The sequence below is a fragment of the Oncorhynchus mykiss genome, chromosome 27, assembly GCF_013265735.2.
Source record: "Oncorhynchus mykiss isolate Arlee chromosome 27, USDA_OmykA_1.1, whole genome shotgun sequence".
NCBI classification, from domain to species: Eukaryota; Metazoa; Chordata; class Actinopteri; order Salmoniformes; family Salmonidae; genus Oncorhynchus; species Oncorhynchus mykiss.
Window position 1 is genome coordinate 46,932,151 of NC_048591.1, and position 27,948 is coordinate 46,960,098.

The following is a 27,948-nucleotide window of genomic DNA, read 5'->3' on the forward strand; positions in this document are numbered from 1 at the left end:
CCATGTGTCTCTGTACCACTACTGTCTCAACTGTCTCTACTGTCCCTACTGTCTCCTGATGTTCCATGTGTCTCTGTACCACTACTGTCTCTGTCTCTGTCTCCTGATGTCCCATGTGTCTCTGTTTCACTACTGTCTCTACTGTCCCTACTGTCTCTACTGTCTACTGTCCCTACTGTCTCTACTGTCCCTATGGTCTCTACTGTCTCTACTGTCCCTACGGTCTCTACTGTCCCTACGGTCTCAACTGTCTCAACTGTCTCTACTGTCTCTACTGTCTCCTGTTGTTCCATGTGTCTCTGTACCACTACTGTCTCAACTGTCTCTACTGTCCCTACTGTCTCCTGATGTCCCATGTGTCTCTGTACCACTACTGTCTCTGTCTCTGTCTCCTGATGTCCCATGTGTCTCTGTATCACTACTGTCTCTACTGTCCCTACTGTCTCTACTGTCTCTACTGTCCCTACTGTCTCTACTGTCCCTATGGTCTCTACTGTCTCTACTGTCCCTATGGTCTCTACGGTCTCTCCTGTCTCTACTGTCCCTACGGTCTCTACTGTCTCTTCTGTCTCCTGTTGTTCCATGTGTCTCTGTACCACTACTGTCTCTACTGTCTCTACTGTCCCTACGGTCTCTACTGTCTCTACTGTCTCTACTGTCCCTATGGTCTCTACGGTCTCTCCTGTCTCTACTGTCCCTACGGTCTCTCCTGTCCCTACTGTCTCTACTGTCTCCTGTTGTTCCATGTGTCTCTGTACCACTACTGTCTCTACTCTGCTCTCTGAACCAATAGGGAGGGTGTACTGTAATTTCAGACACAGTACTTTCCAAATAACTGCACTAATACTCAAAAGTACTGCGCTACTTAACTCCAGTATAATTGTGTTTTTTGGGATATAGTACTTGCAACATCAATGATGTCATCAGTGTGCTTGTATATGCCCTGAAGAGGCTAATGGTTAATTTCCTCCTCCTCCTCCTCCTCTTCCTCCTCCTCTTCCTCCTCCTCCTCCTCCTCCTCCCGGTCATTAAGCAGTGGTGTGTTCGTAGCTCCAGGAAACGTCCAGATCCTCTGTTTAAGCCTGAGCCAGTTGACATCTGACTTTGTAATTGATTGACATTTGTTGCCACAGTTACGGACAATTACATGTCACCAGAGTTTAAAGGTTAATGTGGATCCAACAACAAGTGTTTAAGACCGTTAAGGATGGACGGCAGATAATGGAAAACGAAATTATTTCTTAGTAAGACTTTTTAATTTTTTTTTTGTAATAAAAAATGTCTAGTAAAATCTGAGTTTGACGCACAAGCAGAAGAGTTGGAAAAGTGTTGCCTAACGGAAAAGTAAACTTGTGAAAAATATTCTTTATCTGTAATAGGTATTAAACACCGGGTTCAGAGATGATCAGGTATCTCCTTCGAAAGGCCAAATGGTTATTACACAATAGTAACTTGTGTATTGCCTGTTCAATTGTGTTCAACTATTTTAAGTAGCCTAAATACCAGAACGGTACCCCATTTCTTTTTTTTTTTACCACAATTTATAAATACCAGGTAAAATACTGGAAACAGTACCTTAAAATAAAGTGCTATTTGGAGCTCACCTGGCTGTGTTCCCACGGGCTAAATCTGCCACCAGAGGACTGGATCCTGGGATTAGATGAGTATAATAGGTTTATATGTCTCAGCAGACTATAAATGGATGTAGATTCTTCTAGAAGATTTTATTAAAGGTCCAGCGTAGGTTTTGATTTTTTTAATATCAATATCAAATCATTTGTAGTTAACAAGTACCTACTGTCAATGTTTTCAATAAAAAAAAATGGTCGAAAATAAACAAAAATCTCTTCTTAGCAAAGAGCAATTTCTCAAGAAGGAATTTTGCTCGGACTGTCTGGGAGTGGTCTGAGAGGGGCGGGGAAAACTGGAAACTAGCTGTTATTGGCTGAGAGGTTTAGAACTCTCTTTCTCATTGGTCTATTAACTAATTTACCGCCTGGTTATGTCACGAGGCGGGCCAAAACTCCGCCCCACCGAAACAGGCTGAAACAGCTCTTACACTAAAAGGGTATTATCATAATTTTCACAATTTCACAGTATTATTACAACCTCATAGTGTGGAAATCTATGTATAAAACACAGGACAATCCCAGTTTTTCATCCACCGGGCCTTTATATTATATTTGAGGCTACATCCGGATGTTTCCAGGTCAAGCTGATGCTGAATGCTCCGACTGGATTGGAGGAGATTGAGAATACTGATCATACAGATGGAATACTGTAGAAACTGGTTTCAGGTCAAAGAGGAAGAAAGACCAAGATATTATAGAATCGACTGTTAATTCATAGGCAGGTAGCCTAGGGGTTAGAGGAGGCAGGTAGTCTAGTGGTTAGAGGAGGCAGGTAGCCTAGGGGTTAGAGGAGGCAGGTAGCCTAGTGGTTAGAGGAGGCAGGTAGCCTAGTGGTTAGAGGAGGCAGGTAGTCTAGTGGTTAGAGGAGGCAGGTAGCCTAGTGGTTAGAGGAGGCAGGCAGCCTAGCGGTTAGAGGAGGCAGGCAGCCTAGTGGTTAGAGGAGGCAGGTAGTCTAGTGGTTAGAGGAGGCAGGTAGTCTAGTGGTTAGAGGAGGCAGGTATCCTAGTGGTTAGAGGAGGCAGGTAGCCTAGTGGTTAGAGGAGGCAGGCAGCCTAGCGGTTAGAGGAGGCAGGTAGCCTAGCGGTTAGAGGAGGCAGGCAGCCTAGTGGTTAGAGGAGGCAGGTAGTCTAGTGGTTAGAGGAGGCAGGTAGCCTAGTGGTTAGAGGAGACAGGTAGCCTAGCGGTTAGAGGAGGCAGGTAGCCTAGCGGTTAGAGGAGACAGGTAGCCTAGCGGTTAGAGCGTTGGACCAGTAACTGAAAGGTTTGCTGGATCGAATCCCCCAAGCTGACAAGGAAACAATATTTCGTTCCGCCCCCTGAACAAGGCGGTTAACCCACTGTTCCCCGGTTGGGCCGTCATTGTGAATAAGAATTTGTTCTTAACTGACTAGCCTAGTTAAATAAAAAATATTTGTAATAATTATCCCATGCTGTGAGAGCGAAGGATCCCCTGGTAGTAAGCCTAATTCCTAGTATTACTCCATGCCAAGAGCTCATAGACATTGGCTGTCAGAATCGTTTGTCTGTGTCGGCTGGCCTGGCATGTTGGCTGGCCTGGTGTGCCTTCCTGCCTGCCTTCCTCTTAATCATGTTTTCAACAGGACTGATCTTCTAAAGGCAGATTTACTATAACAGGGGTGTGGATGCCTTATTTACTATAACAGGAGAGATAGATGCCTGATTTACTATAACAGGGGTGCTGGATGCCCGATTTACTACAACAGGAGAGATAGATGCCTGATTTACTACAACAGGAGCGATAGATGCCTGATTTACTATAACAGGAGAGATAGATGCCTGATTTACTACAACAGGAGAGATAGATGCCTGATTTACTATAACAGGAGAGATAGATGCCTGATTTACTATAACAGGAGAGATAGATGCCTGATTTACTATAACAGGAGAGATAGATGCCTGATTTACTATAACAGGAGAGATAGATGCCTGATTTACTATAACAGGAGAGATAGATGCCTGATTTACTATAACAGGAGCGATAGATGCCTGATTTACTATAACATGAGAGATAGATGCCTGATTTACTATAACAGGAGAGATAGATACCTGATTTACTACAACAGGAGAGATAGATGCCTGATTTACTATAACAGGAGAGATAGATGCCTGATTTGCTATAACAGGAGAGATAGATGCCTGATTTACCAATTAATGACCTGAGACCAGTACTAATATACACCTGAACTGAGAACAGTACTAATATACACCTGACCTAATAGCAGTCCAATAGGATTCTAATAGGATTTTGATCGGAGTTCAATAGGATTATAATAGGATTCTGAAAGTAGTCCAATAGGATTCTAATGGGATTCTGATAGGAGTCCAATAGTATTCTAATGGGATTCTAATAGGATTCTAATAGGAGTCCAATAGGATTCTAATAGGATTTTGATCGGAGTTCAATAGGATTATAATAGGATTCTGAAAGTAGTCCAATAGGATTATAATAGGATTCTGAAAGTAGTCCAATAGGATTCTAATGGGATTCTGATAGGAGTCCAATAGTATTCTAATGGGATTCTAATAGGATTCTAATAGGATTCTGATAGGAGTCCAATAGGATTCTAATGGGATTTTGATCGGAGTCCAATAGGATTCTACTAGGATTCTAATAGGAGTCCAATAGGATTCTAATAGGAGTCCGATAGGATTCTAATAGGATTCTAATGGGATTTTGATCGGAGTCCAATAGGATTCTACTATGATTCTGAAAGGAGTCCAATAGGATTCTAATAGGAGTCCAATAGGATTCTAATGGGATTCTAATAGGAGTCCGATAGGATTCTAATAGGAGTCCGATAGGATTCTAATAGGATTCTGATAGGAGTCCAATAGGATTCTAATGGGATTCTAAAAGGATTCTAATTGGAGTCCAATAGGATTCTAATGGGATAATAATAGGATTCTAATAGGAGTCCAATAGGATTCTGATAGGAGTCCAATAGGATTCTAATGGGATTCTGATAGGAGTCCAACAGGATTCTAATGGGATTCTGATAGGAGTCCAATAGGATTCTAACGGGATTCCGATAGGATTCTAATAGGATTCCGATAGGATTCTAATAGGATTCCGACAGGACTCTAATAGGATTCTGATAGGAGTCCAATAGGATTCTAATGGGATTCCGATAGGATTCCGATCGGAGTCCAATAGGATTCTAATAGGATTCTAATAGGAGTCCAATATGATTCTAATGGGATTCTGATAGGAGTCCAATAGGATTCTAATGCGATTCAGATAGGATTCTGATCGGAGTCCAATAGGATTCTAATGGGATTCTGATAGGAGTCCAATAGGATTCTAATGGGATCCCAATACGATTCCCATCGGAGTCCAATAGGATTCTAATAGGATTCTAATAGGAGTCCAATAGGATTCTAATAGGAGTCCAATAGGATTCTAACGGGATTCGGATATGATTCTGATCGGAGTCCAATAGGATTCTAATAGGTTTCTAATAGGAGTCCAATAGGATTCTAATAGGATTCTAATAGGAGTCCAATAGGATTCGAATAGGATTCTAATAGAATTTTAATAGAGGTGACACAAAAAACTGTAGGATTGTATCCGTATCACCCGTAAGCTACACTGCTGCTGTCGTCCTTACCTCTAAGCATTCATTGAAATTGGATGATGTTTTGATGCCGACTGCAGTCGCACCATTGGAAGACATAGCTTGGTCTGTAGCTTACAAAAGCCTATTCCTTCTCTTTTCCTGCGATCCATCAAACGCATTTGGTGTGTCATCATAGTGGTCGCTGATTAGTGGTCAGACTCGTTTAGGCGGGAAAAAACTTCAACTGGCACCTTTAAAAAAAAAATGTACCCACAAAACACCAGTCTCAACGTCAACAGTGAAGAGGCGACTCCGGGATGCTGACCTTCTAGGCAGAGTTGCAAAGAAAAAGCCATATCTTAGACTGGCCAATAAAAATAAAAGATTAAGATGGGCAAAAGAACACAGACACTGGACAGAGGAACTCTGCCTAGAAGGCCAGCATCCCATTGACGTTGAGACTGGTGTTTTGCGGGTACTATTTAATGAAGCTGCCAGTTGAGGACTTGTGAGGTGTCTGTTTCTCAAACTAGACACTATAATGTACTTGTCCTCTTGCTCAGTTGTGCACCGGGGCCTCCCACTCCTCTTTCTATTCTGGTTAGAGCCAATTTGCTCTGTTCTGCGAAGGGAGTAGTACACAGCGTTGTACGAGATCTTCAGTTTCTTGGCAATGTCTCGCATGGAATAGCCTTCATTTCTCAGAACAAGAATAGACTGACGAGTTTCAAAAGAAAGGTATTTTTTTCTGGCCATTTTGAGCCTGTAATCGAACCCACAAATGCTGATGCTCCAGATACTCAACTAGTCGAAAGAAGGCCAGTTTTATTGCTTCTTTAATCAGAACAACGGTTTTCAGCTGTGCTAACATAATTGCAAAAGGGTTTTCTAATGATCAATTATCCTTTTAAAATGATAAACTTGGATGAGCTAACACAACGTGCCGTTGGAACACAGGGGTGATGGTTGCTGATAATGGGCCTCTGTATGCCTATGTAGATATTCCATTAAAAAAATCAGCCGTTTCCAGCTACAATAGTCATTTACATCATTAACAATGACGACACTGTATTTCTGATCCATTTGACATGATTGTAATGGGCAAAAAAAATGTGCTTTTCTTTCAAAAACAAGGACATTTCTAAGTGGCCCCAAACTTTTTAACGGTAGTGTATGTATTTTCAATCAATCAATCAAATGTATTGATAAAGCTCTTTGTACATCAGCTGATATCACAAAGTGCTGTACAGAAACCCAGCCTAAAATGCCAGTGTAGAAGCACGGCGGCTAGGAAAAACCTCCCTAGAAAGGCAGGAACCTAGAAAGAAACCTAGTACTTAAATTCACACAGGAATCCGGATAAGACAGGAGACCCACTTTGCCTTTCCCGAGACAAGGCCGAGTATAGCCCACGAAGATCTCCCCCCCACGGCACGAACAGGTTATGGTCAATAATACCAAAGGTAGCACTGAAATCTATAGTGCAGCTCTCATAATCTTCTTATTTTCAATTTATTTCAACCAGTCATCAGTCATTTGTGTCAGTGCAGTACATGTTGCGTCCTCTTCTCTATAAGCATGCCGAAAGTCTGTTGTTCATTTGTTTACAGAGAAATAGCATTGTATTTGGTCATATACCATTTTTTCCAACAGTATGTTCAGAGCTGGCAGCAAGCGGATTGGTCTGCTGTTAGAGCCAGTAAAGGCCTCTTTACCACTCTTGGGTAGCGGAATGACTTTGGCTTCCCTCCAGGCCTGAGGACAAACACTTTCCTCTAGACTCAGATTAAAGATATGACAGATGGGAGTGGCTATAGAGTCAGCTACCACCCTCAGTAGGAGTGGCTATAGAGTCAGCTACCACCCTCAGTAGGAGTGGCTATAGAGTCAGCTACCACCCTCAGTAGGAGTGGCTATAGAGTCAGCTACCACCCTCAGTAGGAGTGGCTATAGAGTCAGCTACCACCCTCAGTAGGAGTGGCTATAGAGTCAGCTACCACCCTCAGTAGGAGTGGCTATAGAGTCAGCTACCATCCTCAGTAGGAGTGGCTATAGAGTCAGCTACCATCCTCAGTAGGAGTGGCTATAGAGTCAGCTACCACCCTCAGTAGGAGTGGCTATAGAGTCAGCTACCATCCTCAGTAGGAGTGGCTATAGAGTCAGCTACCATCCTCAGTAGGATAGGCTATAGAGTCAGCTACCATCCTCAGTAGGAGTGACTATAGAGTCAGCTACCATCCTCAGTAGCTTTCCATCTAAGTTGTCAATGCCAGGGGGTTTGTCATTATTGATTAATATCAATATTTTTCCACCTCTCCCACACTATCGTTACAAAATTCAAGCTTGCAAAGCTTTTCTTTCGTTATTTTTTTTTTTTTATGCATGAATATGATGTTGTTGACACTTCCTGCCCGTGAATATGATGTTGTTGATACTTCCTGCCCGTGAATATGATGTTGTTGGCACTTCCTGCCCATGAATATGATGTTGTTGGCACTTCCTGCCCATGAATATGATGTTGTTGACACTTCCTGCCCGTGAATATGATGTTGTTGGCACTTCCTGCCCGTGAATATGATGTTGTTGACACTTCCTGCCCGTGAATATGATGTTGTTGGCACTTCCTGCCCGTGAATATGATGTTGTTGACACTTCCTGCCCGTGAATATGATGTTGTTGACACTTCCTGCCCGTGAATATGATGTTGTTGGCACTTCCTGCCTAAGTTTGCCCACTTTGCCAATGAAGTAAATCATTAAAATAATTGGCAACATCAAATAGTTTTGTGATGAATAAGCCATCTGATTGGATGAAAGATGGAGTTGAATTTGTCTTTCTGCCCATAAAAGAACTCCAAAGTTTTTTTTGCTTCCATCATTCTTTATATGTCATTGATCTTGGCTTCATAATACAGTTTCTTCTTCTGTTTGTTGAGTTTAGTCACATCATTTCTCAGTTTGCAGTAAGTCAGCCAATCAGATGTGCAGTAAGTCAGCCAGTCAGATGTGCCGTAAGTCAGCCAATCAGATGTGCAGCCAGACTTATCAGCCACTTCCTGTTGCCCCCATCTCTTTCAACCATACAGTTTTTCAATTCCTCATCGATCCATGGAGCCTCAACAGTTCTAACAGTCAGTTACTTTACAGGTTAATGTTTATCAAATCATTGGAAGAAGCAATTTCATAAATTCATCAAGTGCAGCGTCTGGATGCTCCTCATTAATCACAACAGACCAACAAATATTTTTAACATCATCCACATAAGAGTCACAACAAAAATACACTATTAACAGGTCTGTTGGAACTTTGGCTTTCCACTATATTGTGATCACTGCATCCAATGGGTACGGATACAGCTTTAGATTAAAGTTCTACAGTATTAGTAAAAAATGTGATCGATAGATGTGGATGATTTTGTTCCTGTAGTGTTTGTAAACGCCCTGGTAGGTTGATTAATAACCTGAACCAGATTACACTTTGCAATCAGACCTTTGGTATGGATAAAAAGGTTGCAGGTGAGTACTCCAGTGTTTGGAGAACAATGGAAGCAAACTTGGCAGAGAGGTACAGTGCCTTGCGAAAGTATTCGGCCCCCTTGAACTTTGCGACCTTTTGCCACATTTCAGGCTTCAAACATAAAGATATAAAACTGTATTTTTTTGTTAAGAATCAACAACAAGTGGGACACAATCATGAAGTGGAACGACATTTATTGGATATTTCAAACTTTTTTAACAAATCAAAAACTGAAAAATTGGGCGTGCAAAATTATTCAGCCCCCTTAAGTTAATACTTTGTAGCGCCACCTTTTGCTGCGATTACAGCTGTAAGTCGCTTGGGGTATGTCTCTATCAGTTTTGCACATCGAGAGACTGACATTTTTTCCCATTCCTCCTTGCAAAACAGCTCGAGCTCAGTGAGGTTGGATGGAGAGCATTTGTGAACAGCAGTTTTCAGTTCTTTCCACAGATTCTCGATTGGATTCAGGTCTGGACTTTGACTTGGCCATTCTAACACCTGGATATGTTAATTTTTGAACCATTCCATTGTAGATTTTGCTTTATGTTTTGGATCATTGTCTTGTTGGAAGACAAATCTCCATCCCAGTCTCAGGTCTTTTGCAGACTCCATCAGGTTTTCTTCCAGAATGGTCCTGTATTTGGCTCCATCCATCTTCCCATCAATTTTAACCATCTTCCCTGTCCCTGCTGAAGAAAAGCATGCCCAAACCATGATGCTTCCACCACCATGTTTGACAGTGGGGATGGTGTGTTCAGCTGTGTTGCTTTTACGCCAAACATAACGTTTTGCATTGTTGCCAAAAAGTTCAATTTTGGTTTCATCTGACCAGAGCACCTTCTTCCACATGTTTGGTGTGTCTCCCAGGTGGCTTGTGGCAAACTTTAAACAACACTTTTTATGGATATCTTTAAGAAATGGCTTTCTTCTTGCCACTCTTCCATAAAGGCCAGATTTGTGCAATATACGACTGATTGTTGTCCTATGGACAGAGTCTCCCACCTCAGCTGTAGATCTCTGCAGTTCATCCAGAGTAATCATGGGCCTCTTGGCTGCATCTCTGATCAGTCTTCTCCTTGTATGAGCTGAAAGTTTAGAGGGATGGCCAGGTCTTGGTAGATTTCTGATACTCCTTCCATTTCAATATTATCGCTTGCACAGTTCTCCTTGGGATGTTTAAAGCTTGGGAAATCTTTTTGCATCCAAATCCGGCTTTAAACTTCTTCACAACAGTATCTCGGACCTGCCTGGTGTGTTCCTTGTTCTTCATGATGCTCTCTGCGCTTTTAACGGACCTCTGAGACTATCACAGTGCAGGTGCATTTATACGGAGACTTGATTACACACAGGTGGATTGTATTTATCATCATTAGTCATTTAGGTCAACATTGGATCATTCAGAGATCCTCACTGAACTTTTGGAGAGAGTTTGCTGCACTGAAAGTAAAGGGGCTGAATAATTTTGCACGCCCAATTTTTCAGTTTTTGATGTGTAAAAAAAGTTTGAAATATCCAATAAATGTCGTTCCACTTCATGATTGTGTCCCACTTGTTGTTGATTCTTCACAAAAAAATACAGTTTTATATCTTTATGTTTGAAGCCTGAAATGTGGCGAAAGGTCGCAAAGTTCAAGGGGGCCGAATACTTTCGCAAGGCACTGTAGGTTGGTAGGTTGGTAGGTTGGTGGGTTGGAGGGTTGGAGGGTTGGTGGGTTGGAGGGTTGGTGGGTTGGTAGGTTGGTGGGATGGAGGGTTGGAAGGTTGGTGGGTTGGAGGGTTGGTGGGTTGGTAGGTTGGTGGGATGGAGGGTTGGAAGGTTGGTGGGTTGGTAGGTTGGTGGGTTGGAGGGTTGGAGAGTTGGTGGGTTGGAGGGTTGGTGGGTTGGTAGGTTGGTGGGATGGAGGGTTGGTGGGTTGGAGGGTTTGTAGGTTGGTGGGTTGGAGGGTTGGAGGGTTGGTAGGTTGGTGGGATGGAGGGTTGGAAGGTTGGAGGGTTGGTAGGTTGGAGGGTTGGTAGGTTGGTTGGTAGGTTGGAGGGTGGAACAAGAACAAGGAGAGTAATCCCTGATGAAATTCAGATGACTGTGGTGGACCATGTGGTCAACCATGGTTTGACCTTGAGAGAGGCTGGGCAGACCATGTGGTCAACCATGGTTTGACCTTGAGAGAGAGGCTGGGCAGACCATGTGGTCAACCATGGTTTGACCTTGAGAGAGAGGCTGGGCAGACCATGTGGTCAACTATGGTTTGACCTTGAGAGTGGCTGGGCAGACCATGTGGTCAACCGTGGTTTGACCTTGAGAGTGGCTGGGCAGACCATGTGGTCAACCAAGATTTGACCTTGAGAAAGAGGCTGGGCAGACCATGTGGTCAACCGTGGTTTGACCTTGAGAGAGTGGCTGGGCAGACCATGGTTTGACCTTGAGAGTGGCTGGGCAGATCATGGTTTGACCTTGAGAGAGGCTGGGCAGACCATGGTTTGACCTTGAGAGAGGCTGGGCAGACCATGGTTTGACCTTGAGAGAGGCTGGGCAGACCATTGTTTAACCTTGAGAGAGGCTGGGCAGACCATGGTTTGACCTTGAGAGAGGCTGGGCAGACCATGTGGTCAACCGTGGTTTGACCTTGAGAGAGTGGCTGGGCAGACCATGTGGTCAACCGTGGTTTGACCTTGAGAGAGTGCCTGGGCAGACCATGTGGTCAACCAAGGTTTGACCTTGAGAAAGAGGCTGGGCAGACAATGTGGTCAACCATGGTTTGACCTTGAGAGAGTGGCTGGGCAGACCATGGTTTGACCTTGAGAGTGGCTGGGCAGACCATGGTTTGACCTTGAGAGAGTGGCTGGGCAGACCATGTGGTCAACCATGGTTTGACCTTGAGAGAGGCTGGGCAGATCATGTGGTCAACCATGGTTTGACCTTGAGAGAGGCTGGGCAGACCATGGTTTGACCTTGAGAGTGGCTGGGCAGACCATGGTTTGACCTTGAGAGAGGCTGGGCAGACCATGGTTTGACCTTGAGAGAGGCTGGGCAGACCATGGTTTGACCTTGAGAGAGGCTGGGCAGACCATGGTTTGACCTTGAGAGAGGCTGGGCAGACCATGGTTTGACCTTGAGAGAGGCTGGGCAGACCATGGTTTGACCTTGAGAGAGTGGCTGGGCAGAGAGTGCAGCCCAATCTGAGCCGCTTCACCGTAGCGTCCATCATCCGGACGTTCCATAATGAGAAGAGGTTTGAGTGAAGAGTGAAGGATAAACGGTATGGAATATGTGCAAGTAGGTAATGTATTAGTATTGCTCTCTTGAAACATTAGAGACTCATTGATGTTGACAGTGAACTTTACCACACAGCAATTACAGTATTAACTGTCATTTCAGAGAATCATTGAGTTGAATACAAGTCCCATTCTCCCAGGAACTCATATACCTAGATGAGGCTGGATTCAATTTAGCGAAGACGAGGAGGAGAGGAAGGAACATCATTGGTCAACGCGCCATCGCTGAGGTACCTGACCAACGCGGGGGAGAAATGTCACCATATGAGCAGCTATGAGTCACAATGTGGCTCTCCACCGCCATGCTACTGTTGGACCATACAACACTGCCCATCTCCTTCATTTCCTGAATACTTTTACATGACAATCGTTTTCAGCCAGAGCAGAGAGACACCAGGTGACCCTGAGCAGAGAGACACCAGGTGATCCTGAGCAGAGAGACACCAGGTGACCCTGAGCAGAGAGACACCAGGTAACCCTGAGCAGAGAGACACCAGGTGATCCTGAGCAGAGAGACACCAGGTGATCCTGAGCAGAGAGACACCAGGTGATCCTGAGCAGAGAGACACCAGGTGACCCTGAGCAGAGAGACACCAGGTAACCCTGAGCAGAGAGACACCAGGTGACCCTGAGCAGAGAGACACCAGGTAACCCTGAGCAGAGAGACACCAGGTGATCCTGAGCAGAGAGACACCAGGTGACCCTGAGCAGAGAGACACCAGGTTATCCTGAGCAGAGAGACACAAGGTGATCCTGAGCAGAGAGACACCAGGTGATCCTGACCAGAGAGACACCAGGTGACCCTGAGCAGAGAGACACCAGGTGACACTGAGCAGAGAGACACCAGGTGATCCTGAGCAGAGAGACACCAGGTGATCCTGTTTAGAGAGACACCAGGTGACCCTGAGCAGAGAGACACCAAGTGACCCTGAGCAGAGACACACCAGGTGATCCTGAGCAGAGAGACACCAGGTGACCCTGAGCAGAGAGACACCAGGTGACCCCGGAGCAAATCAAATCAAATCAAACAAAACTTATTTGTCACATGCACATGGTTAGCAGATGTTAATGCGAGTGTAGCGAAATGCTTGTGCTTCTAGTTCCGACAATGCAGAGAGACACCAGGTGATCCTGAGCAGGGAGACACTAGGTGATCCTGAGCAGAGAGACACCAGGTGACCCTGAGCAGAGAGACACCAGGTGATCCTGAGCAGAGAGACACCAGGTGACCCTGAGCAGAGAGACGCCAGGTGACCCTGAGCAGAGAGACGCCAGGCTGTACGCTGCAAATGTATGTTTACATCAGGCTGCTCAGGTCCGCAACTGGTTCCACGACCATCCCAGGTTTTTACAATTCTCCATCTCCCACCATATTCTCCATTTCTCAACTCCTATTGAGGGGGTTGTTTTCAGCATTGGCTGTGGACGGCGTACGATCACAAACCCCAATGAACGTTTGACCCTTCTCCTTGGTGTAGGAGGCCTGTGGTGACGTTCCTGTCAGAGGCCTGTCAGGGGGAGGATGTGTCATGACAGAAGTTATTTCCCCTTTGCTGTCAAGGCCAAGGAGAATATCGCCTGCGATGTTGATGAAGACCTGCGGCCGGACCAAAACAACACATATGACTGATCCATTGTTTTCAACGGAGAATTAGTTTCTTGACTTAAAGTTATGATTTTACTGTATTTTAACAAGTTTCTTTATCTATTCCGTGTAATTGATCTAACGTACAATAGTACAAATAGGAATATTTTTCTTCCTTTCCTTCATATGCAAAATATATTTACTTACTTTTAATTTTTAATTTACTTTATGTTTGCATTTTTACTGCGTATGTGCTTACGGTATGCTGTTTGACGTGTATTGAGTCATGTTAAAATGTAAAAAAAATTTAAAAAATTTGCATTTGTGTTCCTTTCTTGTTTGAGTAAAACACAAATAGTACACAGTATGACAACAACGTCTTAGTCTTTACACTGAAATAGGTGCTGATAGTGGTGTTTTGAATATGTCACATTAGTGTGTTCTCGGTTGTCACCAAGTTAGATTCATTTGACGTTTGTATGCGTGTGTGCGTGCGTGCGCGTGCGTGTGTGTGTGTGTATATCTCATTAGTATGCAGAGTTTCATTTTGAGCAAGGTCTTACATGATTTTGATCCCAAATTATTGTGTTGTCTGTTTAGTGTTTTGAATACCTACGATGTGGTTTCAGCAAATGTGTTTTGACAATTGGGAAAATCTGTGTATGTGGAAATGTGTGGAAACAACGTTGATTCAAACTAGTGTGTGCCCAGTGGGATGTGATCCGTTGCTACACAACCAAGATGGGCGGGGAGGGTTCTTGTGTCCATCGGCAGCTAAATTAGGTCTGGCCAAAGTGACTTGGGCTCCGTGACTACACTTGACCTTGTTGGGCTCAGAGATTCCTTAGAAATGCTAATCCAGAGCTGTAGTGCCAGGGTCTTCAGCCAATGTTCTTCGCCCTCACGGTTCTCTGGGTGGGACGTCTCTGTCCAACGAGCCAATCATGGGGCGCCTCACTTTACACCGGCGAAGCCTAGATGTCCCCAGGTTCTTGGTAGAGCTGTCCAGTTATCCCATTATAGGGTTACCTCTTTTTTTAGTAGCCCGGGGAAGGGTGTGGGGGAGTGTGTGTGTGTGTGTGGGGGGGGGGGGGGGGGGGGGGGGAATTAACTCAAGTAGATTAAGACCAGAGTCAATGCAGCAAGAGTCAGCCAGTTGCAGTGTTGTTCTCCACTACGCCTCACCTCCCTCCGGCTCCTCTCTCTGCAGGCAGGCCCCAGACCCCAAGGCCCACACCACACCTCTCTCCTAGGCAGAAGCAGAACGTGTCTGTAGGAGTAAGAAAGTATGGGCGCCTACGAGTCTAACCTGGACGATATCCTGGCAGAGGACATGCACCACTGGTACAACAAGTTTATGAAAGAGTCTCCTTCGGGACTCATCACGTTGTTTGAGCTGAAGACGATGCTGGAGATGCAGGGGATGACAGAAGAAGCTAGCAGCTACGTGGACCAGGTCTTCTTTACCTTCGACATGGACGGGGTAAGAAGACCCTCATTCTCTCTCTCTCTCTCTACTTCTCTCTGTCTCTCTCTCTCTCTCTCTCTCTCTCTCTCTGTCTCTCTCTCTCTCTCTCTCTGTCTCTCTCTCTCTCTCTCTCTCTCTCTCTGTCTCTCTCTCTCTCTCTCTCTGTCTCTCTCTCTCTCTCTCTCTCTCTGTCTCTCTCTCTCTCTCTGTCTCTCTCTCTCTCTCTCTGTCTCTCTCTCTCTCTCTCTCTCTCTCTCTGTCTCTCTCTCTCTGTCTCTCTCTCTCTCTCTCTCTCTCTCGCTCAGTCTCTCTCTCTCTCTCTCTGTCTCTCTCTCTGTCTCTGTCTCTCTCTCTGTCTCTCTCTCTGTCTCTCTCTCTCTCTCTGTCTCTCTCTCTCTCTCTCTCTCTCTCTCTGTCTCTCTGTCTCTCTCTCTCTCTCTCTCTGTCTCTCTCTCTCTCTGTCTCTCTCTCTCTCTCTGTCTCTCTCTCTCCCTCTCCCTCTCTCCCTCCTGTCTGTTCGAAGACACGGTTCCACCAGGGATAGAAAGTATAGGGTCTGTAAAATGTATATTGGTGCAGAAACAGGTGCTAAAAACAAAGCTCACCATACATCAGCTAACCAGCTCACCACACATCAGCTCACCACACATCAGCTAACCAGCTAACCACACATCAGCTAACCAGCTAAACACACATCAGCTAACCAGCTCACCACACATCAGCTAACCAGCTAACCACACATCAGCTCACCACACATCAGCTAACCAGCTCACCACACATCAGCTCACCACAAATCAGCTCACCACACATCAGTTAACCAGCTCACCACACATCAGCTAACCAGCTCACCATACATCAGCTAACCAGCTCACCACACATCAGCTAACCACACATCAGCTAACCAGCTCACCACACATCAGCTAACCAGCTCACCACACATCAGCTAACCAGCTCACCATACATCAGCTAACCAGCTCACCACACATCAGCTAACCAGCTCACCACACATCAGCTCACCACACATCAGCTAACCACACATCAGCTAACCAGCTAACCACACATCAGCTAACCAGCTCACCACACATCAGCTCACCACACATCAGCTCACCACACATCAGCTAACCACACATCAGCTAACCAGCTAAACACACATCAGCTAACCAGCTCACCACACATCAGCTAACCACACATCAGCTAACCAGCTAAACACACATCAGCTAACCAGCTCACCACACATCAGCTAACCAGCTCACCACACATCAGCTAACCAGCTCACCACACATCAGCTAAGCAGCTCACCACACATCAGCTCACCACAGAATGCCATCCTCCACTGTGCCCCCTTGAACTTTCTAATCCTGTAGCTCAGGTTGAAACACTTCACTAACATGACATATGGCTCATCTTCATATAACTCAGTTATGAACCCTGTTAACCCAGACCTTCCTGTCTTATTGTTAACCCAGACCTTCCTGTCTTATTGTTAACCCAGACCTTCCTGTCTTATTGTTAACCCAGACCTTCCTGTCTTATTGTTGACCCAGACCATCCAGACCATAGTTTATTCATGTATGGTGTCTATATTAAAGAACCATGAATAACCACCACGCTGCGTTTTGGTCCGCCTCTCCTTCACTTCAAGAAAACCGTTACAGAATCACCCACCACAACAGGACCAAGCGGCGTGGTGACAGGCAGCGGCAGCAGGAGCAGCGTGAGGAGTACTGGACATGGGAGGATGAGTTGGATGGTAAAGGACCCTGGGCACAGCATGGAGAATATCGCCGCCCCAAAGAAGAGCTGGAGGCGGCGAAGGCGGAGAGGCGCTGGTATGAGGAGGCAGCACGGCGGCGTGGATGGAAGCCCGAGATTCAGCCCCAAAAATGTATTGGGGGGGTGCACACAGGAAGTGTGGCGAAGCCAGGTAGGAGACCTGCGCCAACTTCCTGTGCTTACCGGGGGGCTGGAGAGACCGGGCAGGCACCATGTTATGCTGTGAAGCGCACGGTGTCCCCAGTGCGGGTGCATAGCCCGGTGAGGTACATTCCAGCTCCGCGTATCGGTCGGGTTAGAGTGGGCATCGAGCCAAGTGCCATGGCACATGGCACCAGCCTTGCGCATGGTGTCCCCGGTTCGCTTGCATAGCCCAGTGCGGGCTATTCCACCTCGCCGCACTGCCAGGGCGACCGGGAGCATGCATCCAGGTAGGGTTGGGCAGGCTCGGTGCTCAAGAGCTCCAGTGCGCCTGCACGGTCCGGTCTATCCGTCACCACCTCCAAGCACCAGCCCTCCGGTGGCAGTCCCCCGCACCAGGCTGTCTCTCCGGCTCATCCTTACGGAGTCTCCCGCCTGTCCAGCGCTGCCAGAGCTACCAGTCTGCCCAGCGCCATCTGAGCCACCCGTCTGCCCAGCGCCGCCAGTGCCACCCGTCTGCCCAGCGCCGCCAGTGCCACCCGTCTGCCCAGCGCCGCCAGTGCCGCCAGTCAACCAGGGGCCGCCAGTCAGCCAGGGGCCGCCAGTGCCGCCAGTCAGCCAGTCAGCCAGGGGCCGCCAGTGCTGCCAGTCAGCCAGGGGCCGCCAGTGCCGCCAGTCAGCCAGGGGCGCCAGAGCCCCTCTGTCCAGAGCTTCCGCCCCTCTGTCCAGAGCTTCCGCCCCTCTGTCCAGAGCTTCCACCCCTCTGTCCAGAGCTTCCGCCCCTCTGTCCAGAGCTTCCGCCCCTCTGTTCCGAGCTGCCCCTCAGTCCAGTGGGGTCATTTAGAAGGGTCGCCGTGGTTAGGAGGCCACGGAAGCAGACAATAAGGCGGACTAAGACGATGGTGAAGTGGGGTCCGCGTCCCGCGCCAGAGCCGCCACCGCGGACAGACGCCCACCCAGACCCTCCCCTATAGGTTAAGGTTTTGCGGCCGGAGCCCGCACCTTTGGGGGGGGGGGGGGGGGGGGGGGGGGGTACTGTCACGTTCTGACCTTTATTTCCTTTGTTTTGTCATTATTTAGTATGGTCAGGGCGTGAGTTGGGGTGGGCAGTCTATGTTTGTTTTTCTATGATTTGGGTATTTCTATGTTTCGGCCTAGTATGGTTCTCAATCAGAGGCAGGTGTCATTAGTTGTCTCTGATTGAGAATCATACTTAGGTAGCCTGGGTTTCACTGTGTGTTTGTGGGTGATTGTTCCTGTCTCTGTGTTTGCACCAGATAGGGCTGTTTATTTTTATTTATTTATTATTTTCCACATTTCTTGTTTTGTTAGTTTATTCATGTATAGTGTCTATATTAAAGAACCATGAATAACCACCACGCTGCGTTTTGGTCCACCTCTCCTTCACTTCAAGAAAACCGTTACACCTGTCTTATTGTTGACCCAGACCATCCTGTCTTACTGTTAACCCAGACCATGCTGTCTTATTGTTGACCCAGACCTTCCTGTCTTACTGTTGACCCAGACCATCCTGTCTTATTGTTGACCCAGACCTTCCGCTGGGCAATACGGACTTTCAGCTCGCTCCATAGATTATCTATTGGGTTCAGGTCTGGAGACTAGCTAGGCCACTCCAGGACCTTGAGATGCTTCTTACGGAGCCACTCCTTAGTTGCCCTGGCTGTGTGTTTTGGGTCGTTGTCATGCTGGAAGACCCAGCCACGACCTATTTTCAATGCTCTTACTGAGGGAAGGAGGTTGTTTGCCAAGATCTCGCGATACATGGCCCCATCCATCCTCCCCTCAATACAGTGCAGTCGTCCTGTCCCCTTTGCAGAAAAGCATTCCCAAAGAATGATGTTTCCATCTCCATGCTGCAAGGTTGGGATGGTGTTCTTGGGGTTGTACTCATCCTTCTTCTTCTTCCAAACATGGCGAGCGGAGTTTAGACCAAAAAGCTCTATTTTTGTCTCATCAGACCACATGACCTTCTCCCATTCCTCCTCTGGATCATCCAGATGGTCATTGGCAAACTTCAGACGGGCCTGGACATGCGCTGGCTTGAGCAGGGGGACCTTGCGTGTGCTGCAGGATTTTAATCCATGACGGCGTAGTGTGTTACTAATGGTTTTCTTTGAGACTGTGGTCCCAGCTCTCTTCAGGTCATTGACCAGGTCCTGCCGTGTAGTTCTGGGCTGATCCCTCACCTTCCTCATGATCATTGATGCCCCACGAGGTGAGATCTTGCATGGTGCCCCAGACCATTTTCTAATAATTGCGCCAACAATTGTTGCCTTCTAACCAAGCTGCTTGCCTATTGTCCTGTAGCCCATCCCAGCCTTGTGCAGGTCTTTCTTTCTCTCTCTCGGAGGACCTGAGCCGTAGGACCATGCCTCAGGACTACCTGGCATGATGACTCCTTGCTGTCCCCAGTCCACCTGGCCGTGCTGCTGCTCCAGTTTCAACTGTTCTGCCTGCGGCTATGGAATCCTGACCTGTTCACCGGACGTGCTACCGGTCCCAGACCTATTTTTTTTACCATGCTGGTCATTTATGAACATTTGAACATCTTGACCATGTTCTGTTATAATCTCCACACGGCACAGCCAGAAGAGGACTGGCCACCCCTCATAGCCTGGTTCCTCTCTAGGTGTCTTCCTAGGTGTTGGCCTTTCTAGGGAGTTTTTCCTAGCCAACGTGCTTCAATACCTGAATTGATTGGTGTTTGGGGTTAAAAATCATACAGTGTGATTTTCTGGATTTTTGTTTTAGATTCCGTCTCTCACAGTTGAAGTGTACCTATGATAAAAAAAAAATTCAGACCTCTACATGCTTTGTAAGTAGGAAAACCTGCAAAATCGTCAGTGTATCAAATACTTGTTATCCCCACTGTACTGTATATACACAGTAAAACGAGTGCTATATCGACATAACCTGAAAGGCCGCTCAGCGAGGAAGAAGCCACTGCTCCAAAACCTCCATAAAAAAGCCAGACTACAGTTTGCAACTGCACATGGAGACAAACATTGTACTTTTGGAGAAATGGCTGATGAAACAAAAATATAACTGTTTGGCCATAATGACAATTGTTATGTTTGGAGGAAAAAGGGGGAGGCTTGCAAGAAGAACACCATCCCAACCGTGAAGCACGGGGTGGCAGCATCATGTTGTGGGGGTGCTTTGCTGCAGGAGGGATTGGTGCACTTCACAAAATAGATGGCGTCATGAAGTAGGTAAATTATGTGGATATATTGAGGCAACATCTCAAGACATCAGTCTTGAAAGTTAAAGCTTGGTCGCAAATGGGTCTTCAAAATGAACAATGACCCCAAGAATACTTCCAAAGTTGTGGCAAAATGGCTTAAGGACAACAAAGTCAAGGTATTGGAGTGGCCATCACAAAGCCCTGACCTCAATCCTATAGACAATTTGTGGGCAGAACTGAAAAAGGGTGTGCGAGCAAGGAGGCCTACAAACCTGACTCAGTTACACCAGCTCTGTCAGGAGAAGTGGGCCAAAACTCACCCAACTTGTTGTGGGAAGCTTGTGGAAGGCTACCCGAAACGATTGACCCAAGTTGAACAATTTAAATGCAATGCTACCAAATACTAATTGAATGTATGTAAACTTCTGACCCACTGGGAATGTGATGAAAGAAATAAAAGCTGAAATAAATAATTATCTCTAGTATTATTCTGACATTTCACATTCTTAAAATAAAGTGGTGATCCTAACTGACCTAAGACAGGGAATTTTTACTCTGATTAAATGTCAGGAATTGTGAAAAACTGAGTTTAAATGTATTTGGCTGAGGTGTATGTAAACGTCTGACTTCAACTGTGATTGCAAAGGGCATCAGTGTCTTAACAGAGAGCTTTGCCAAGGCAGGATACTCCGATCGCAACCGAACCCAGAAATCTGGCAGTGGCTTCTGATTCAATTTGATTTTCACAGAACCACTTGTTGCAATTTCAATGAGTCTCTCTTGTTCAGATATCAGTAAGTGGACTGGAGGCAGGGCATGAAAGGGATAACGAATCCAGTTGTTTGTGTCATCCGTTTCGAGTAAGTACCTGCTTAATTGCGAACCCAACTCACTCAGGTGATTCGCTATATCAGATTTGACATTGTCCGTAAGCTTGAGTTCATTTGCACACAAAAAAATAATACAATGATGGAAAGACCTTTGTGTTGTCCTAATGTAGACAGAGATGAGCTCCAACTTCTTAATTATAGCCTCAATTTTGTCCCGCACATTGAATATAGTTGCGGAGAGTTCCTGTAATCCTAGATTCAGATCATTCAGACGATAAAAAACATCACCCAGACAGGCCAGTCGTATGAGAAACTCGTCATCATCAAGCGGTCAGACAAGTGAAAATTATGGTCAGTAAAGAAAACTTCAAGCTTGTCTCTCAGTTTGAAAAAACATGTCAATACTTTGTCCCTTGTTAACCAGCGCATTTCTGTATGTTGTAAAAGCGTTACATGGTCGCTGCCCGTATCATTGCATAGTGCAGAATATACACAAGAGTTCAGGGGCCTTGCTTTAACAAAGTTAACAATTTTCACTGTAGTGTCCAAAACGTCTTTCAAGCTGTCAGGCATTCCCTTGGCAGCAAGAGCCTCTCGGTGGATGCTGCAGTGTACCCAAGAGCCTCTCGGTTAATGTGATTGGATGTTAATTATTTGACTAGGCTACCTGTATTTGACATTGTGTTGTTATTTCACTGAACACTAGATGGTTTAATTTTATTTTTTGGCAGTGAGAAAAAAAACTCACCCATATGTATAGCCCCGTTGGAAATTTGGCGTACCCTCAGCACTCTGGGTAAACCTGACATAGACCATTGTGAGAGGCAACTTTGAGAGGCATCCGTGAGAGGCAACTTTGAGAGGCAACTTTGAGAGGCGTCCTTGAGAGGCAACTTTGAGAGGCAACTTTGAGAGGCGTCCTTGAGAGGCAACTTTGAGAGGCATCCGTGAGAGGCATCCTTGAGAGGCAACTTTGAGAGGCATCCTTGAGAGGCAACTTTGAGAGGCACCCTTGAGATGCAACTTTGAGAGGCATCCTTGAGAAGTGTAACGGATGTGAAACGGCTAGCTTAGTTAGCGGTGCACGCTAAATAGCGTTTCAATCGGTGACGTCACTTGCTCTGAGACCTTGAAGTAGTAGTTCCCCTTGCTCTGCAAGGGTCGCGGCTTTTGTGGAGCGATGGGTAACGATGCTTCGTGGGTGACTGTTGTTGATGTGTTCCTGAGGCATCCTTGAGAGGCAACTCTACTGGGATATTATAATTACATTAGGTGTTGGTGTTAACCAGAAAGTTATAGTAAGTATCTATTCTCTTTTTTGTTGTTGTCTAACAATCATATTTATCTCTCTCTCTCTCTCTTCCTCTCTCTCCCTCTCTCTCTCTCTCTCTCTCTCTCTCTCTCTCTCTCTCTCTCTCTCTCTCTCTCTCTCTCTCTCTCTCTCTCTTCCAGGATGGATACATAGACTTCGTAGAGTACATAGCAGCAGTCAGTCTGATGCTGAAAGGAGAAATCAACCAGAAACTGAAATGGTACTTCAAACTGTTCGATCAGGACGGAAACGGCAAGATTGACCAAGATGAAATGGGGACAATATTCAAGGTGGGCATCTATATTTATTTATTATTTATGTCATTTAGTTGCTGTGATTTTTATACAGCCATCTTTATCAGGCTCAGAGCCTTGAGGAACATTATAAACTCTCTATATCGCCACTGAAATATAGACTTCAGAGAGATTAACTGTGAAGGGGATCAGAAAGGTTTAAATAGCCGACAACTAGACGGTACACATCAACTAAAAGGTTGCTAATCTAATCCTAACCTAAATATATCCCTCACTACTGTATGTTGTCGATCAATCTGCTGTTTTGCTAGCTAGCTACACTGGAAATCATGTAGCAGAAAAAGATACTGTAGAATTCTGAGTTGGATTCATTTTTTACATTTATCCTGTTAGAGGTCCTATTTAAGTCACCACAAGGACGCAGTCATTCAAAAAAATGTCTTATCCTGTTTAGAGGAAACATTTCCTATAAGAGTTTTTTTTTTAAGGCTTATCGGTGAACTAAGAAAGTAGAGTGCTATATAAAAAAGAAAAAAACGGAACTGTAACTGACTGTTGTGGATTGGCTTGATACCTTCAAACAGTCCAAACGGTCAACGGACTCTATCTGAGGATATATTCTGGGGCCTGGAGTTACCGCTTTACATCTCAGAGTGGACCAATCGGACAATGCTACTGACTACTCAAGCTCTTATAGGGTAACGGAGTTCCTCCTAAAGTGTGCACTTGTTCACTTCCTTTCACTGAATTGAAAGGAAATGACTGGTAAAAAAAAATATATATATGGTGGGAAGTCCCATTACTTGTCCTCATCCCAGAGGATGACAGAACCCCAAAGGATGACAGAACCCCAGAGGATGACAGGATGACAGAACCCCAGAGGATGACAGGATGACAGAACCCCAGAGGATGACAGAACCCCAGAGGATGACAGAATCCCAGAGGATGACAGAACCCCAGGGGATGACAGAATCCCAGAGGATGACAGAACCCCAGGGGATGACAGAACCCCAGAGGATGACAGAGTCCCAGAGGATGACAGGATCCCAGAGGATGACAGGATCCCAGAGGATGACAGGATCCTAGAGGATGACAGAACGCCAGAGGATGACTGAACGCCAGAGGATTACAGGATGACAGAATCTCAGAGGATGACAGAACCCCAGAGGATGACAGAACTCCAGAGGATGACAGAATAGCCAGAGGATGACAGAATCCCAGAGGATGACAGGATGACAGAACCCCAGAGGATTACAGGATGACAGAACCCCAGAGGATTACAGAACCCCAAAGGATGACAGAACCCCAGGGGATGACAGAATCCCAGAGGATTACAGATCTCCCAGAGGATGACAGAACGCCAGAGGATGACTGAACGCCAGAGGATTACAGGATGACAGAATCTCAGAGGATGACAGAACCCCAGAGGATGACAGAACTCCAGAGGATGACAGAATCCCAGAGGATGACAGAACCCCAGAGGATGACAGGATGACAGAACCCCAGAGGATTACAGAACCCCAAAGGATGACAGAACCCCAGGGGATGACAGAATCCCAGAGGATTACAGATCTCCCAGAGGATGACAGAACCCCAGAGGATGACAGGATGACAGATACCCAGAGGATTACAGAACCCCAGAGGATGACAGAACCCCAGAGGATGACAGGATGACAGAACCCCAGAGGATTACAGAACCCCAAAGGATGACAGAACCCCAGGGGATGACAGAATCCCAGAGGATTACAGATCTCCCAGAGGATGACAGAACCCCAGAGGATGACAGAACCCCAGAGGATGACAGGATGACAGATACCCAGAGGATTACAGAACCCCAGAGGATGACAGAACCCCAGAGGATGACAGGATGACAGAGGATTGACAGAACCCCAGAGGATGACAGAACCCCAGAGGATGACAGGATGACAGAACCCCAGAGGATGGCAGAACCCCAGAGGATGACAGGATGACAGATACCCAGAGGATTACAGAACCCCAGAGGATGACAGAACCCCAGAGGATGACAGGATGACAGAGGATTGACAGAACCCCAGAGGATGACAGAACCCCAGAGGATGACAGGAAGACAGAACCCCAGAGGATGACAGAACCCCAGAGGATGACAGGATGACAGATACCCAGAGGATTACAGAACCCCAGAGGATGACAGAACCCCAGAGGATGACAGGATGACAGAGGATTGACAGAACCCCAGAGGATGACAGAACCCCAGAGGATGACAGGATGACAGAACCCTAGAGGATGACAGATCCCCAGAGGATGAAAGAACCCCAGAGGATGACAGGATGACAGATACCCAGAGGATTACAGAACCCCAGAGGATGACAGAACCCCAGAGGATTGACAGAACCCCAGAGGATTGACAGAACCCCAGAGGATGACAGGATGACAGAACCCCAGAGGATGACAGATCCCCAGAGGATGACAGAACCCCAGAGGATGGCAGGATGACAGATACCCAGAGGATTACAGAACCCCAGAGGATTACAGAACCCCAGAGGATGACAGAACACCAGAGGATGACAGGATGACAGAGGATTGACAGAACCCCAGAGGATGACAGAACCCCAGAGGATGACAGGATGACAGAACCCCAGAGGATGACAGATCCCCAGAGGATGACAGAACCCCAGAGGATGACAGGATGACAGAATCCCAGGGGATGACAGAACCCCAGGGGATGACAGAACCCCAGTGGATGACAGAACCCCAGAGGATGACAGAACCCCAGAGGATGACAGGATGACAGATACCCAGAGGATGACAGAACCCCAGAGGATGACAGAACCCAGAGGATGACAGGACGACAGAGGATAACAGAACCCCAGAGGATGACAGGATGACAGAACCCCAGAGGATGACATGAAAGTATAAAAACGCTTATTTCTAATGATATTCTCTGTGACTTCAGCTCTTTGTTCTTTGTTTTGATTACTTCAGGCAATCCAGGACATCACCAGATGTTATGACCCTCCTACGGAGGAGATTGTGACCCTCATCTATGAGAAGGTTGACATAAATAACGAAGGTAAGAACGATCAACATTTAGAGATGTACATTTATTGAAACGGGGTGAGCTTGCCCATAGTACAGATAGGTATTCTAGGAGGTGGAGTTTAAGTTAGCTTTTTAATGCTTTTAAGTGCCATACTCTAGGAAGCCAATGTGTATCTTGTTCCATATATTTTTTGAATTGTTCACACCTCCCAGGTGAGTTGACTCTGGAGGAGTTTATCGAAGGAGCCAGGGACCACCAAGACATCATGGAGATGCTGGGAAAGATGATGGACCTCACCAACGTTCTGAAGATCATTGTCAACGGACAGAAAAAGCAGGTCAAATCACCCGAATGAGGATGACGTCACTTCCTGTTGCACTTCCTGTTTTGTGGAGAAAGAATAGGATTGTTTTGGGGACGGAAAGCAATTATAGTGGAATGTTTAATATATAATATATGGAGGAAATGTATAAAAGAACAAACGACGAACTTGAGCATCTTGATGAGAAGGTGAATATACATGAATGGGAGGGGAGCCATGTCCCAAATCTCCATCGACCAAGAAGACTGAGTTGATGTAAGGACAATGGAACCATGCCAGGAGGCCATGTGACCTACTCTATGTTCTCTATTTCTACATCCCGATTGTCTTTTTCACCCTTTTCCCAAAGTCCCATCATAGATTTAACCACGCTGGAAACCCTCTAGGCAATGATTACACCAATTAAATACTTTGAGATCAAATGACAGGAAGTGTGGAAGTGCAAGTGTAGAGAATTGGGATGCAGACTATATGTTCTCTCTGTGTGTATCACTTGAGTATCCTCCTCCTCTCACTGTCACCACAGCTCTTCTCTAGTCCTCCTGCTCCTGCTCCTAGTCTCACAGTCACCACAGCTCTCTCTGGTCCTCCTCCTGCTCTCACAGTCACCACAGCTCTCTCTAATCCTCCTCCTGCTCTCAAAGTCACCACAGCTCTCTCTAATCCTCCTCCTGCTCTCACAGTCACCACAGCTCTCTCTAGTTCTCCTCATCTCAGTCACCACAGCTCTCTCTAGTCCTCCTCCTGCTCTCACAGTCACCACAGCTTTCTCTAGTACTCCTCCTCTCACAGTCACCACAGCTCTCTCTAGTCCTCCTCATCTCAGTCACCACAGCTCTCTCTAGTCCTCCTCCTGCTCTCACAGTCACCACAGCTCTCTCTAGTCCTCCTCCTGCTCTCACAGTCACCACAGCTTTCTCTAGTACTCCTCCTCTCACAGTCACCACAGCTCTCTCTAGTCCTCCTCCTGCTCCCACAGTCACCACAGCTCTCTCTAGTCCTCCTCCTGATCCTCCTCTCTCAGTCACCACAGCTCTCTCTAGTCCTCCTCCTCCTGCTCCTCCTCTAACAGTCACCACAGCTCTATCTAGTCCTCCTCCTGCTCTCACAGTCACCACAGCTCTCTCTAGTCCTCCTCCTGCTCTCACAGTCACCACAGCTTTCTCTAGTCCTCCTCCTCCTCACAGTCACCACAGCTCTCTCTAGTCCTCATCCTGCTCTCACAGTCACCACAGCTCTCTCTAGTCCTCATCCTGCTCTCACAGTCACCACAGCACTCTCTAGTCCTCCTCATCTCAGTCACCACAGCACTCTCTAGTCCTCCTCATCTCAGTCACCACAGCTCTATCTAGTCCTGCTCCTCCTCTCACAGTCACCACAGCTCTCTTTAGTCCTCCTCCTGCTCCCACAGTCACCACAGCTCTCTCTAGTCCTCCTCATCTCAGTCACCACAGCTCTCTCTAGTCCTCCTCCTCCTCACAGTCACCACAGCTCTCTTTAGTCCTCCTACTGCTCCCACAGTCACCACAGCTTTCTCTAGTACTCCCCCTCTCACAGTCACCACAGCTTTCTCTAGTACTCCCCCTCTCACAGTCACCACAGCTCTCTCTAGTCATCCTCCTGCTCTCACAGTCACCACAGCTCTCTCTAGTCCTCCTCCTGCTCTCACAGTCACCACAGCTCTCTCTAGTCCTCCTCCTGCTCTCACAGTCACCACAGCTCTCTCTAGTCCTCCTCCTGCTCTCACAGTCACCACAGCTCTCTCTAGTCCTCCTCCTGCTCTCACTGTCACCACAGCTCTCTCTAGTCCTCCTCCTGCTCTCACAGTCACCACAGCTCTCTCTAGTCCTCCTCCTGCTCTCCACAGTCACCACAGCTCTCTCTAGTCCTCCTGCACTCAGTCACCACAGCTCTCTCTAGTCCTCCTCCTGCTCTCACAGTCACCACAACTCTCTTTAGTCCTCCTCCATCTCTCACAGTCACCACAGTTCTCTCTAGTCCTCCTCCTGATCCTCCTCTCTGTCACCACAGCTCTCTCT

The 27,948-nt window shown here is 46.6% G+C and overlaps 1 protein-coding gene across 1 annotated transcript; it reads left to right on the forward strand.

Moving 5' to 3' along the window:
• The first annotated feature begins 14,719 nt into the window (after window positions 1-14,719).
• Window positions 14,720-27,629, forward strand: guca1c (guanylate cyclase activator 1C). The gene is made up of 4 exons (XM_036965306.1): window positions 14,720-15,068; window positions 22,455-22,604; window positions 25,530-25,617; window positions 25,800-27,629. The coding sequence occupies exons 1-4, from the start codon at window positions 14,874-14,876 to the stop codon at window positions 25,940-25,942; spliced, it is 576 nt and encodes a 191-aa protein (XP_036821201.1). The 5' UTR covers window positions 14,720-14,873; the 3' UTR covers window positions 25,943-27,629.
• The last annotated feature ends 319 nt before the right edge of the window (window positions 27,630-27,948 follow it).

Bases quoted from the DNA above. Each gene is read 5' to 3' on its own strand.
- guca1c (XM_036965306.1), top strand. From the start codon at position 14,874: ATGGGCGCCTACGAGTCTAACCTGGACGATATCCTGGCAGAGGACATG. The intron at 15,069-22,454 runs GTAAGAAGACCC...TCTCTCTTCCAG, and splicing joins TTACCTTCGACATGGACGGG to GATGGATACATAGACTTCGT. The intron at 25,618-25,799 runs GTAAGAACGATC...CACACCTCCCAG, and splicing joins GGTTGACATAAATAACGAAG to GTGAGTTGACTCTGGAGGAG.